Source organism: Trichosurus vulpecula, chromosome 3 (assembly GCF_011100635.1).
Source record: "Trichosurus vulpecula isolate mTriVul1 chromosome 3, mTriVul1.pri, whole genome shotgun sequence".
Lineage (NCBI taxonomy): Eukaryota > Metazoa > Chordata > Mammalia > Diprotodontia > Phalangeridae > Trichosurus > Trichosurus vulpecula.
The window spans coordinates 244,654,158-244,670,068 of NC_050575.1; the positions used below are offsets into that span (position 1 = coordinate 244,654,158).

The 15,911-nt window shown below is 35.6% G+C and overlaps 1 protein-coding gene across 1 annotated transcript in view; it reads right to left on the bottom strand.

Moving 5' to 3' along the window:
- The window catches only part of SNTG2 (syntrophin gamma 2), a 698,484-nt gene that overhangs the window by 130,550 nt on the left and 552,023 nt on the right, over positions 1–15,911 (bottom strand). Inside the window, exon 14 of the mRNA XM_036750363.1 lies at positions 14,255–14,464. Coding sequence (XP_036606258.1) covers positions 14,255–14,464 — 210 coding nt within the window. The remainder of the gene's footprint in view (positions 1–14,254; positions 14,465–15,911) is intronic.

Here is a 15,911-nt window from a genome sequence, read left to right on the forward strand (position 1 = left end):
CACTGGAGCAGAGAACAATCATCAAGGAAGCAGATGCTGTTTCTGTTGGACGTTGAACTAGGGATTGTCACCTGCCATGTGATGAGCCTGCTCTTTCCTCCTCTTTATTATTATGATGTATATGTAGGGTCTACATTAACTTCCTCTTTATATAATCTTTGGGAGCATTGCTTTCCTTGACAAAATTGAAGTTGGGAACTCTGATCCTAATGTGAATAGAGCCTACTGCTAAGGAGGGGAAAGTTTAGATCTTGATAGAAGTGGTGGATGAGCAACCTCTCAGAAATTTTGCTATACTTTCACTCTGTGTTCCATTCAGTAAAAGTAGTAAAATATATAAGAAATGTATGTGTGTTCCTTTGGATCATGTGAAGATGGGAAAACAGATAAAAATCTAAGAGATTGGGGGAAGGAATAAAACATTATGTGATCATTTTTCTTTTTGTATTTTAAACCCTAACCTAAATAACACAAGGTAAACTCCAGCAGATATTCACAAGAAGAATGGAAAGGCTGGGTGGGTGGGACCCAGGATGTTCATGCAGGGTTTCAGGCAGACATCCATCCTAGGCACATGTGTAAGATAGAAACTGAAGGGGAGCTAGAGCATCTTGAGCTCAGGGCACCACCTGGTGGCTGAAAGAGAGATTTTATTCATGCATTTCTACCTGCCTACCCCCCTTTCCACTTCTATGGCTCATTTAAGGCAGGTGCTGGTATAGAGAGACATTCCTATGCTATCATATATTTTAGTGGCAAATAGCCCCACACACCTTACCACTCCTTGATGACATTTGAAAGGCAAAAAAGTATAATACCTAATTCCCATAATGATCCTGAGGCATCAAGAATATATTCATGTTTTTTTCTAGTATGCTCTGGCTATAAAGGCAGTGGAATACGTCATACATTGTAAAAAGATTTCCACCCACGTTCAGTTTTTTAAAGCTTCAAGTTTAAAGACAAATTAAACAGAATATTCAGTCATGTGGGATAGTTCACTTCTCGACATCCTGATAAATTAGGTTCTACAGAAGATGATAATGATTATTGTTTCTGAATAATATAAGCTTACCACTAAGTGTCAGAGACTACTGTATACATGGGGTAAGTGAGGCTTAATAAGCTGGAACAAGAGGCTGATTTCCTGGGGTAACAGATTTAGCAATATGATTTTTCTGAATAATCTGTAGATCAAAGAACTATTCACATGTACTTCTAGGTTTCATCTATTTGGTCTATAGATTTCACTTATCCAATCATCTATCCATCATATATATGACAACATAGTATGGGAGAGAGAGAACATGGTATAAGGGTAGAACAGCATAGGTACATGGCTTTGGTCAGGATACCCAAGTTAAAATCTTTACTTTGCCTTTACTTAGAAGCTTTGTGACTTTAAGCAAGCCTTTTATTCTTTATCTAGACCTCCTCAATTTCATCCTCTATTAATGGGATTGTTAAATAGTTTCTGCATTTTCCAGTTTTAGTGTTTTTTCTAAGTCTAAGAAGGATAAAACAGAATCCTTATCCACACTGGACTGTAGTTTTATAGGAAGGATAATACATAAACAAAGTGTTACTCTGATGCCTTATATCAGTGTGGAGATAATTCTCAAAGGCTGCACCATTAGACTGTAAGCTCTGGGAGCCTATAATATTAGAAAAGATTTGAGAATAGTTTCAGTGACAGATTGTGTTTCCTGCCAAGTACTAATTCCTTTAAATGTGGAGAGACATTGCCAGCAGATTGGCTTCTGGTGTTAAGTTCTTAGGCCCCTATAAATTGAAAAAAATGTAGTGGCTATTTTTTTTTCTTTTGCATTTCTTTGCAACCTCAGAGCATAGCACACAGTACCTCGCACAAAGTAGGCTTAATAAGTGCTTGTTCACTGATGGACTGACTTAAAATTCAAAATAGAAAGTGAAACTGTAATATGTTACAAAATACTATGGGAGTTCAGAGGGAGAAGAGATCACCTTTTTTTCTGGGACAGCAGGGAAGACTTTGTGGAGGAGATCATATTTGAAATGGGTTTTCAATGATACATGGGAATTAGGTGAGAAGACCTAATAGCTTGGGAAGAGCAGAAATATGTGAAGATCAAGTAATCTAATTTGGCTGGAGTTCACAGAACAAGAATGGGAGTAACAAGAGAAAGCCTAGCTGAAGTTGATTAACAGAGAACTTTGAATACTAAGAGGAAGAGTTTGTATGTCAGAGGATCATCCAAGAGAAATGTTTCCTTTCTTTCTGGATAAGAACTGCCTATTCTTTAGCATATCACCGGACAAATCTATAAGGGAACTCTTGGATATTGGCTGATCCCAAAGTAGGAGAGTCATTAGAATAAATATGATTAACTAAGGTTGTTATTTAGTAAGTAAAAAAGCCAAGACTATATTTAGCTACATTAAGAACAGATGTGATTCCTCTAGTCTCAGATCAATTCTAAAGAGAAAATTGTTTTGAAATCTTGTTTCAAGCAAAAATATGTACTTATATGAGACAGAGGAAGAATATTTTCACCAATCTTCTAGTTGGATTTCAGTTTCAGGAAAATTTTCCACGGATGTGATGGTCCATTAATATACATCCTTAGTCATCCTTATCCCAGACTTTGTCTGAGCTCTATTTCTTCCTTCCTTTGCCTAATCATTCACACTCCTCCAAGGAATCATCATGCAACAACAACAAAAAAAAACTCCTGAGTCTCCAGGAGTATATTTTTGCCCTTGTTTATTGTGGTTTCGTAGTAAGGTGTAGTCAGCCTTAAATGATTTTGTTAATTTTTTTTCTTAGCTCTAGTGTGTTGTCTGATAACCATTTTTATGATCATTTAAATAAAAGTTCTTTTGTGGGGCCCTCACTAAATGTTTTCTTTACTTAAATGGATAGTTTTGCTCTTTTCTATATTGCCTGTTTTGTGAAGATGAGCTGAAGTCTAAATAGATGAATAATGTAGAATAGGGAGAGAAGAGCTGTAATTTTTCATCAGATAAATATAAATGCATCTCAGTATATATTCCATGTTGCGTAACACAAGTAGATAAGATTATGAATCTATTCTGTGACTTATTAAGTGGAAGCAACTTAGGTATAAGTATAGTAGAAGATATGAGTGATCTAGAAACTTCAAAAAGTTAACAAAAAACCCCTGTTGTCCATGGCAGGGATGTACTACAGCCTCACCTCTATATGATGAGAACCTTCCCTTACTCCAAAGTTTATCTCAGGTGCCACCTACTTCAAGAAGCCCTTCTTGATGCCTCGGGATGAAAATGCTGTCTTTTTGTTCAAATTGTCCAATACAATTTGTGTTGGATATTTTCTTTGCCTCTTTCATTCTACCTTGTATAATCCTCTATTTGCCTGTGAATGTTACACCTTCCCAAGTAGAATGCAAATTCCTTGAGGATGAGAACAGGGTAACATCCTTTAAAAACATCTGTAATGCCTCATCTTATGTTATGCTTTTGGTAAGAATTGAACAAATATTTGGTGAATTGAATGTATATGTGTTGAGTGTTGGATTGGTCAAGCTTTAAAAAGCCTGATTTTGTTATGAATGGTAGAGTATGATACTATGTAATATGCTATAGAGGATAGAGTGCTGGACTTAGAGTAAGGAAGACCTAGGCTCAAAAGCTGCCTCTGACACTTATGTCACTTAATTTCTCAGCCTCAGTTTGCTCACGTGCAAAATGAGGATAAATAATATCACCCAACTAACAGGTTTCCTGTGAGTGTAAGATGGCATATGTAAACAATTAATGTTATTATTAATAGCAACAATGATAATAAACATCACGACAATGATATAAGGAATCTCCATTGACATGACTGAATATTGTCTCACTTGTTTGCTGCTCTTTCATTTTTATCCTTTAATTTCTATTCTTTAAACCACTTTCTATTTCCTAAAGGGCTACATATTTGTTTCTCACTCTTATTAAAAATCTTCAACAAATAAAGCATTTTGTTATTGAAACCAATATTTTTCATTTCTACATTCACAACACCTCTCATATAATACCATTCTCTACATTCACATTGCCACTCCCAAGATCCTCCTCACCTTAGGCTTGGAGGCTATTGAAATAGCCTGTTAGTTGGTCTTCCTGCCTCAGTTCTCTACCCTCTTCAGTCTATCCTCAACTTAGTTACTAAAGTAGTCTTCTTAAAGTACAGATCTGAACATGTCACCTCTCTATACAATAAAAAACAGTGGATTGCTATTGCCTCTAAAATTAAATATAAAATCCTTCACCAGCTTGCCTCTTCCTTCAATACTCATCTTCTCATACTTTTCCCTTCCATGTATTCAATCATCTATGGTCAGTGGTCTATATGTTGTTCCTCACACTTGAAATACCAACTCCTGACTCCAAGCTTTACTTGCATCAAAGTTTAGCTCATATGCCACTTCTTTCAAGTGATCTTTTTAGATGCCTGTCAATGGAGCTGCACGGAAATATATGTGTGTACACATCTCTGTGTCTCTATCTCTCTCTCTCATTGTGCTTTAAAGAGAAAACAGAAGCAACGAAAGGATTGATTTTTGTTGCCTTCTCTTTGTACAAATTCTTTTTGCAAGTAGAAATCCTATATCTTCTTTTATCCTTTTTCTATCAATAAAGCTCAAGAGACTTTTCGATTGTCTGTAGCTTCCCTAGTCAGTTTCCAATTATTTTGATATTTATCATTCTTGATGCTACCTTTATAGGATAATGCTATTCTTTTGTTTTCATTTTTTGTTCCCTAGCCTTGCTTCCATCACCTGTACATGTGTTTTTTTTGAATCTCAGCTGATGGGTAAATTCCTTGATATCTTCAGACAAATCCCATTTTTCCTTCTCATTGCAATTGCTTCCCTTTGTATTGAGAATTTCATTCTTGAATATGAATGAATGAATAAATAAAACATTTTAACATATAATCAATACATTTGATAAATTATCTCCCATACCTTTCCTATTGGTTTCCCCTGTAGCAATTTGGCTATGGGTTCCTACATAATGTTTCTCTGAATCCTTCAACATCTGCTTTCCCAAAGTTTATGTCTTCTGATTCTAAATCTAGTGGTCTTTTTTTGTTTTTACTGTACTACCACACCATCAAAGATTATATTAATTAATTGAGAGTTGAGAGTTCACATCTGATGTATACAGAGCTAGGCCAAATGTATGAGGAAATGTTAGTTGCCCAGGTGTTCTGGACTTTGAATGGCTTAACACTGATTTCCTCTTCCAAACTCTACTATTTCATATTCTTTCCAATCTCCCAAGTTTGGAAACTTGGCATTATCCTTGGTTTCTCACTCTCCTTCATCCTAGATATCTGATTAGGTGCCAACTTTTGCTTAACCTACCTCTACAATTTCTATCACATCTGGCCCATTCTCTCCATTCAAATAGGTACCATACTATTTTAGGTTCTCATCAGCTTTCACCTAGACTATTTCAAGTTTTCTAATTGCCTCCAGAGACTTCTCAAACAATGCTATACAATGCTGCCAGAGTGATTTTCCTTAACCATATATCTGACTAGGTGACCTACTCAAATTCGATTACGTCTGGGATAAAACATCAATTCTTTTGTTAAACTTTTAATATCTTTTGCAACCTGGACCCAATGTCTTTTTTTATCCTTATTTGGACATTATAACCCAACCCCACCTCAAGCCAGCAAAACTAATCTTCTCACTGTTCTGAACACACAATACTCCATTTCCTGTCTGTACTAGCCGCAGTTTATGACTGGAATGCATTACCTGCTTACCTCCACCTCAGAGAGTTCCTCTCTTCCTTAAAGAATGTAGTTCTAGCACCATCTTCTTCGTAAAACCTTTCCTGTTTCACTCATTTGCTAATGTGTTCCCTCCCAAACTACTTGTATTTACTCTATATACATTTGTATTTATTCCTTTTGATAATTATACTATACATACTTAGATACATATTTGTTGTCTCCCTCATTACAATGTAAGTTCTTCAGTCAGTCAGTTAGCAAATAAACATTTATTAAACACTTACTATGTGCTGGGTACTATGCTAGCATTTATATAGCACTTTAAGGTTTAAGTAAATTGATCCTTACAGCAACCTTGTAAAGTAGTTGATGTTAGATCCCTATTTCACATAGAGCAAACTGATAGAGGAAACAGATAGTGATTTAGTGATTTTCCAGAGTTACATGGCTAATAAGTGCCTGAGGCTGGAATTAAACTCAGGACTTCCTAACTCTACGTCCATCACTCTAGTCTCTGCACCACCTAGCTGTCTCTATGAGTGGAAGATGGACTGGAGTGTAAATGGGCTTGCAGAAGGGAAAATAAAGAACAGGCTCTTGCTAGGCATGGCAAGGCAATAAAGCCTCTCCCAAGGTGGAAGCACTGTCAGAGAAGAGAAGGGGGAGTACACCAGTGATGTTGTGAAGGTAAAATTAAAAGGGCCTTAGCAATAGATTAGATATGGGAGGTGAGAGGGAGTGAAATGTTGATGATGATACCTAGATTGCTAGCCTGGATAAATGGAAGAATGATGGTATCCTTAACAGTAATTAGGGAAGTCAGGAAGAAGGGAGGTTTTTGGAGAAAAGATAATGAGTTCAGTTTTGGAAATGCTGAGTTTAAGATGTCTATGGGACATCCAGGTCTAGATATCTATTAGACACTTGGAGATGTGAAACTAAGTGTTGGTAGAGAAAGGAGATTAAGGAGATCTTAAGGAGATCTGAGACTTATCAGCATAGATATGATAGTTGAATCTATGGATGCTGATGATATTACAAAGTGAAATAATAGAGAGGGAGAATAGCTTAGTGATCTGGATGAAGACCCAGAAAAGGAAACTGAGAAGAAGCAGTCAGATAGGAGAACTAGGAGAGAACAATGTTATGTAAACCTAGAGAGAAGAGAATATTAAGAAGTGTCAAAGGCTTTTGAGAGGTCAAGAAGGATGATGACTGAGAAAATGCCATTAGGATTGGAAATTAAGATGGCTAGTAAAATGGAGAGGTAAGTTTTGATTGATCAGGTCAGAAGGAAGACTGTAGGGATTTAAGAAGAGTGAGAGGAAAATAAATGAAGTCATCTATTGTAGGACCTTTTCAAGGAGTTTACCCACAAAAGGAAGGAGAGATATGCAATGATAGCTATGTAGCAGGGATGGATGGATCAAGTGAGGGTATTTTGAAGATGAAGGATTTGTGGGCATTTTGTAAACATTAGGGAATCAGTTGATGGAGAAAGATTGAAGATAAGTGAGAGAGTGGGGATGACAGAGTGGGCAAGCTGCTGGAAAAGATGAGATGAATTGCAAGGGGGGATATTTTTTCCTTTTCTCACTTATATTTTTGGTGCCTTATACAGTGATTGGTGCATAGTAGGTACTTAATAAAAACTTGTTTGATTGGGCATGAAAAATATCTCACATCTTAGATCCATAAAATCATCCCATACTCTACTCAGATAGTTACAACTATGTGACCCTGGGAAAGTCATTTAACCTTAGCCCCAATTTCTTTAATTGCAAAATGGAGTTTATTATAGTACCTACCCAACAGGATTATTGTGATGATCAAATGAGTAAAGTAAAGCACTTAAAAACCCTTTAAAGTGATACATAGATGATAGCTCTTACTTTTATTATTCAGTGATTGAGGATGTGGCCAAGCCTCAGATTCCTCAGTTCTGACCATCAATTCTCACAGCCTTAGTATATGAGAATAGCCTGAGTGTATAGCAACCACAAGGAAAGACATAGAAATGGGTTTTTTTGATAACATCCATGACATGAATTTTTCTTATAGTCCATCTTTTTCCCTTATAATAGGAGGCAGCAGAACTTCAGTCAATTGAAGGCTCTGCTTAGGTGGGTTTTTGGTTAATTGAGGTTTTACTTCTCATAAAAACCAGGCACTCTATTTCCCAGGTTGGCAATGACCTTTCCTCCTCGGGCTAAAACAGGAAATTTTTCTCTAAAAAACCTATTACATATTATTTTATATCAGTATGAACTATCTTATTTTATATTAGTATGAACTATCTTATTCTCCTACCTGATTATAAGTTCTATGAGGTAAGGACTGTATGGGCTTTGTTGAAACATCCTATCTCTCCCAGGTCTCTGCTCACTATAATAATAAAAGTTTGTTCAATTGAATTCAAATGATCTGAGTCTGCCTTTACCAAAAACATCAATGAACCTAACATTGCCACATACATCATCATCCTTGCCTGGGTGATTTAGTGATGCTAAGGTAATTAATACATTTCCTTTAGAAGTATCAGCATGATCAGTGGCATTCTGTGCTGATGTGAGGAAGGCTGTCACAGGGCTCTGAGTGATTAGGAAATTACCTAAGATGAATATTTGGCTCCTTGGAGCCACTGCCTCATTTTTGACATTAAATCCTTAGAGCATAGATTTAATAGCAGAACCCTGGAAGAGATATTGAAATTTAAATATATATATATATATATATATATATATATATATATATATATATATGTATAACTGAAATGCAGTACTGAGTTTGAGTATTTTAATTCAATTCAACATTAAGCACCTATTACTTGCAGGCATAGTGCTATGTGCTGGGAATACAAAGACAATTTCTGATAACTAGTAGCTTACAGTCTAATAGTAAGCCAAGACATGTTACCCAAATTAGCATAACAAATGATAGAATGATATAGGAACAAAGGGGAAATCTAGACAAAGTATTCTCAGAAAATTAAGGAAAGAGATAGGGGCAGCTAGAAGGTACAGAGGGCAGAAGTTAGAGTGCTTATCCTGGAGTCAGGAAGACTCCCCTTTGTGAATACAAATCTGGCTTGAGACTCTTACTAGCTATATGACCCTGGGCAAGTCACTTATCCTGTTTGCCTTAGTTGTCTCATTTGTAAAATGAGCTGGAGAAGAAAATGTCAAACCACTCCAGTATTTTTGCCAAGAAAACCCCAAATGGAATAATGAAGAGTTGGACATGATTGAATCAAGTAGCTTAGATTCTACTTAAGGGTATAACATAAATAGATAATGATTCATAAAATTATAGTGAAAATGAAATCATAAATTGTGAAACTTTTAAAACTAAAGTTATATGTATGTGTGAGCCTTATTATTATTTCTGTACAATTCCTATTCGTTCTATCCACTTTCATAACTGCCATACTATAGCTTTCATTTCCTTATGCCTAGATTCTATCACTCACAAGCTCACAGATTTAAAGATAGAAGAAACCTTAGAGATCATCTACCAGGGGTGTCACAATCAAATAGAAACTGAACTCTGTGGGGTACATACTGACTTAGAAAATCACAAATTAACATGATCTACATTCTATTGTATTTTTTAATTTTGTTAAACATTTCCCAATTACATTTTAACCTGGTTCAGGCAGCAGTCAGGAGTTCTGCTAGCCCATTGGTTTCCATGAGGAGTGAGTTTTGACACCTCTGCAAGTCCAACACCATCATTGTACAACAAGGATACCGAAGCACAGAGAAGTTTCATGACTCACCTTAGGCCATTCAGAGTTTGGATTTAAATAAAATTTTTTGAGTTTAATTCTAGCACTCTTTAAACTGAATTGATCTTCATATCTCCAATTTCTTTCTTTTCTAAATTATTATGAGATAGCTACATTTTTCTTCAGGTAATTCCTTGAGAGTGGATACAGAAGAATTTTCTGAGCTACTCTTAGACACAAGCTAAGTTTATTTAATCTGAAGACATAGCCTGCTGTATGTAGTGAAGTGTGCTGGTGCTAGAGTCAGTATAGAACAGGTTTTGTACCCAGGCTCTTGATTTTTTCTTTTAAAAAAATTCAATGCATTTTGCTTAGTTTTATAATTATTTATATTTTTGTTTCTCTATTCCCTTCATTTCTGAATATATACTTCCCATTCCCCTACCCTGTGTGTTATTTCTTTTAATAATAACAAATTTAAAAAGGTAATAAAATTAATTCAGCAAAACTGACCAATGAATCAATTAAATCTGATCTTATAAACAATATTGTACATCCAGTCACCTACCTCTGCAGATAATGGAGAAAGGTTTATTTTCTCATGTCTTCTTAAAAGACAAGCTTGATCATTATAATTCCACAGCATTCAGTTTCAGGCATTTTTTTCGTTCTTGCTTTTTGATCTTTCCATTTACATTGTTGCATAGTAAATACTTAACAAACGCTTATGGACTCACTGACCAAATTGTTTTAGCTATCACCATTTTCATCATTTTACTTCTTTGTTCAACAGCCTACATTAACTTCTATGACCCATGTATCAAACCCAAACTTTAAGATCTTTCACCAGTACCCTGGTCAAATTTATTGCTTTGATTACTTTTCACTTACATGGCCATCCTCCCTCTATTCTCTTTATTCAAATACTACTCAGCCAAAAAGTTAGACCTCAAATGCCAGTGCCTTCCAGAAACTTTCTTTGAATATTCCAGCTAATCTTTAGCTATTTATTCTAACCTACTTTCTATAGTTTAGGGCAGGGGTGGGGAACCTGTGACCTCAAGGCCCCACCCCTGGTTCAGGGTGTTCCCTTTATCCTCAAATTTATCTGGAACAATTTGCCTGGATCATTCCTATGGCTCCTCAGTCGTTGTCTTGTCATATGCTTCTCTATGTTCTAACCCTCTAGCCAAGAGAATGTAGGTTCCTTACAGGCAAGGACCATGACATATGAATTTTTGTATTCTCCAACATTTAGTATAGTATCTCACATAGAGAATCACTTAATAAATGTTATTGAATGTTGAATGAATGAAAATATATGAGTGGAAGACCAATTATAGAGATGGAAATGAGTTAGGAATCATCCAATGATAACTTCCAATATTATAGATGAGGAGATTATGATCCAAAGAGTTTGAATGATCAAATTAGTTAATGGAGAAAAAAAAAAAACTAGAACAGCAAACAACTTCTTTTACAGTCTCCAGTTTTCTTCAAAGCTCTCAGTCCAACTCCCACTGCCTATACGAGGTCTTTCCAGCTACCCCAAGTTATCAACACCTTGGTCCTTTCCTGCCCACCAACCCATTACCTTGTGTTTATTTTGTAAATATTTCTACATATTCATGTTGTCTCCTCCCTATAAAAGGTAAGCTTCTCAAGGTTAGAGATTATTTTAATGCTTTTCATTCCTAGTACCAGGAATGCTTGATTGATTGATGTCCTTTCCAATCCTTTCCAATGCACCATGGCCCCTCCTAGAACACTTAAAACTAAGGAAGGACTTTATGACCATAAGGATGTTAAAATGTAGTTACACTAATATGTTTCTATGAAAACATGATTTTAGGGGAAATGGCATTGCAGTTGACTGTAAATTCTACAGAAAAAAAATGTAAACAAGTGACCAGCTGCACAATGATATAGTGGGGCTCACATCTTTAATGGTGGTGCTAGTTACAATGTTTAAGAAATTGTGAAAAAGTGATGTCCAAGACAATTTTCTACAGGCTGTGTTCACCCTAGAATAGGCTCAAGTGAGGTTGTATAGTCTTTATCTCTAGACAACTTCAATATAGGAATGAAGATTTGTTTGTCTTGGAAGGCTTAGCTCATCTGCCTATAAGCGGGCATTTTGAAATGATGGCCTTGGAAGTTCCTGCCCAGAATTCCTTCTCTCTCCAGCTCTACCAATTTGAAACCTGACTTAAAAAATCATCTTCAAAATATGACTCAAATTTTACATCCTCCCCTCCCCCAAGAATGGCTGTTTGACTATAATTATTCCTTTATACTATATTTTAGCAGTTCCTTACCAAACCTGTAGAATAGTAATGGAGACTTATTAATATACTGTTTCATAAGTCATTGTAAGTCTAAATTGATTTGTGCATTCGGATATGTTAGTGCCTTAAGCGTAGTATGTACCTAGTAAATATTTGTTGAAGTAAATTTTATTCATATTTTGTTCCTAAAATTAGCTTATAAAGTGCTTGAGATTAGGAGCCATTAATTTCGCATTCCTTACTTTTATATAATGTTAGGAATAGAATCAATGACTGATGTAGTATTATGGGGTGAATGCTAGACTTGTAACCAGAAGACCTAGTTTTCAGTTCCTTTTTTCTGTCATATAATAATTATGAAAATCACAACTTCTTTGGGTTTCAGTCTTTTTATCTGTAAAATAGGGATAAAAATAGTGGTCTTACCATTTGCCCTTCTGCCACACCCTCTGGAACTCTGTGTATTGACATCTGACTTGCTGGTGCTTCCTAAGCACTCTTAGACCTTGTCACCCAGTCTGTGGCTGAACTCCAAAAACCTCTGAGCCTTTCCACCTGAACTTTCCCATATGTGTTGTTTCTCCTAATTAGAGTGTGAGCTCTTTCAGATCAAGGACTGTCTTGATGTTCTATTTGACTCCCCAGAACCTAGATAGTGCTAGGCACACAACAAGCATTTAATAAATGTGTTTTTTTTTATTCATTTATTCACTATCTCAAAAGTGAGAATTGAGATTTTTGTATATATTTTGTATATATTTGTACATATATAAATAAGTAAATATAAATGCGAGCATGCATGTATGTATGTGTGTGTGTGTGTGTGTGTGTGCAGGCATGCACAAATGTCCATGCTTTGTAACCATTAAGCAATATGTAAAGGTAAGTTATTGATGCAAGTGCTAACATTACTTCATGTAACTAATTGAATTGGATGACCTTGGGGACAAAGTTAGGTCAATGTCATTGCTATTACAATGATTCTACTGAACTAAGCTTAAACTCTGGAGAATGCTATAATAGTTATTGGAGGGATGTTCAATATACAATAGAAAAAATGAGGGGGGAATAGCTAGCTAATAATAATGAAGGCTGACATTTCTATAGTGCTTTGTGGTTTATAGGCCACTTTACATACACTATCACATTTGAGTATCACAACTTGTGAGATAGGGCCTATTCTGCACTTTAGCCATACACAGGAATGGTTGTCCTTTTATCTCACTATACCCACAAAAATACCAGTCAAAATATATAGACTTTCATATACAAAAAATATAAGCTTGAAGGTTTGTGCTGTGATTTATGTAGAGAAGTTCATGAGACTTCTGCACTTCTGTCAGAGAGGTACATTTATCCCCATTTTATGGATAAGGAAACTGAGGCTCAGAGAAGTTGAGTGATTTTCCATTGTCACTTAGTATGTTGTAGGTGGGATTTGAACCTTTTTATTGTGATTAAATTCCCATCGGTCAGTGAATAAACATTCATTAAGTACTTACTATGTGCCAGGCACCGTGCTAAGTTGCCTTTTATATTACCAAAATAGGTTTCACTGTGCTTCCATTATCTAGAGTAAAATTATTTCAACCTCTATCTATATATCAACACATGTGAGTAGTAAATCAAATATGGGACTAAAATTAGAATTCAAAATTTCATTTAGAGATATTACTAATACTTGGTTTACAGTATGCTTATGATATCCATGATATAGCAAACAAGGTTAGAGGAAAAATTATTCCATTTTTGTTTGTGCAAAATGTTATCTCCTCTGTGATATATTTGATTTATTTATGTTCTGTTATTCTTATTTCTGGTGATCCATATCCTCCTTCAAAGGGATTCTATTATTTTAGATAGTACACAGTCTAATCAATTCTTTTTTTTATCAATTCAATGGCTTTCCATGAGAAATTGTATGTAACTTATTTCCTGTCATCAGTAGGGAATAAAAAACGTATCTGCCAAACATGAGAATCCTTCAAAAAAATTCCTTTTGGATCAATATGCAGGACAGAAAGGAAAATAATATTCTAGAAAACCGAATATCCAGATAACTAGCTGAGTCCTTTGATTTTTATGTGGTTATTTGGTCTTCTATAAATACAATCAGCAAGGCAAACCCAACACTTCAGGCTATATTCAGAGAGTAGATCATTATTGGACATCAGTTCAAGAATATAACAACTAAAAGCATGGGTCATTTTCCAAGTATGAAAATTAAATATTTCCTCCTCACTTTTTACTTCTCTTATAATCCATGGTATTACACATAAATATTGCTCAGCATGACTGTCATGGATTAACCAACACTTACATGGTTAAAGATATTATGTTGTTATCAGAAAATAAACTGAACTTTATTAGAACAAAGAAAAAATATTTTTCTAGCATCTATCATATATGACTCAGTGACTTCCTATACTGGCTATTAAGGGTCAAAGTTTACTGATAAAGAACATATATATATATATTACTTACCCCTGTCCTTTGAACTTCCATGAAAATGGCTCTTTGGAATGATTTTTCCCACACAGCTAGCTCACTCCCTAGCTCTACATTGAAAAAATGACTTTTTCCCTGTCCAACCATGACACTGAAGCAATATGGCCGTTGGTCTTCCAGATCATAGTCCTGGTGAAGACCTAGATAAAAATTTGCTTGTAACCAGTAGTCATCAGCAAGCCAGAGCTGAAAAACATATAATAAAAGTTTAGTTGTTTTAATTGCTGGAAAGGACCTAAGAACACAGAAAAGCATGTTAGATATAGAAGGCATACAAAATATCAGAGGTAGAAGGGACCTTAACACAGAGCACATAAAATGTTTGAGTTTGAGAGGAGCTTAGGAGGTAAAATATTACAATATAAAATGATGGAAAAGACTTTACTTGTCAATTAACTAAACCTCTTTATTTTAGAGAGGGGGAAAAAAACCCAACCTAATAAGCAGAGAGCTGAAGTTACTTGCTTAAGTTTGCAAAGGAAATAAGTAAAAGATTTAGGAGTAGAGTCCAGACTGTTAGGCCAGGCTTCTTTTTATTATATAGTATAAAAGATATATGTATGTATGTGTATAATGAATATGATATATGATAATATATGATGTATATATAATATATTTATGTAGAAGTATTTTATTTTACCTCATACTCAAAAAATCCATGAACAGCATAGTAAAATCCTTAAGTATAACCTGACAGTAGAGATTATTATCTATATCAGTGGAGAAAGGTCCCACATGTTGATGGGACCAATGGGAAATACAGATCATAATACTGAAATTAGTAATTGCACTTTTGTGTGAGAACACAAACCTATGAGGAGGGTAATATAATCATTATTAGTCTCACTGTTCAGATGAAGAAACCAAAGCTCAGGGAGAACACGTGAATTGAATATGGGAATAAGCCTAGAATGTACTGGAGTCAGGATTCAAAAACAAATCTCTTCCGACTCCAGGTCTTTCCCTCTTTCTGTTGCCCATGATATAGGGTGTGTGTATATATATATGTGTGTATATGCACACACACACACACATATATGCACACACACACATGTATGTGTGTGTTTGTGTGTATGTATGTATGTATGTATGTGTGTATATCCATGTATGTTTGAGTGTGTATATATGACCTGTGATTTCACTGGTATAAAGAACAATGTGAGATATCTATATCTAAACCTACATTCATATCTATCCTTCCTTCTTCCTTCCCCTCTCCTCCTCTCTCTCCCCTCTTCCCCACTCCTCTTTTCTCCTATTCCTTCCCTTCTTTCTTCCTCCTTCTTGTTCTTATTGTTCTTCTCTCTCCTGTCACTAGCTCCTTCTCAATCTATGTATTGTTTCTGAATATAAGAAGAGAGAGGAGAGAGGAGAGAGGAGAGAGAGAGAGAGAGAGAGAGAGAGAGAGAGAGAGAGAGAGAGAGAGAGAGAGAGAGAGACAGACAGACACAGAGTGAGAGAGACAGAGAGAGAGAGAGAGAGAGAGAGAGAGAGAGAGAGACAGACACAGAGTGAGAGAGACAGAGAGAGAGAGGCAGAGAAAGAGAGTGTTAGAGTTTCTGACCTTCTGGCTATGTGACCCTGGGTAAGTCACTTGACCTTACTATTGCCTGGTGACTCTCTAAGAATATAA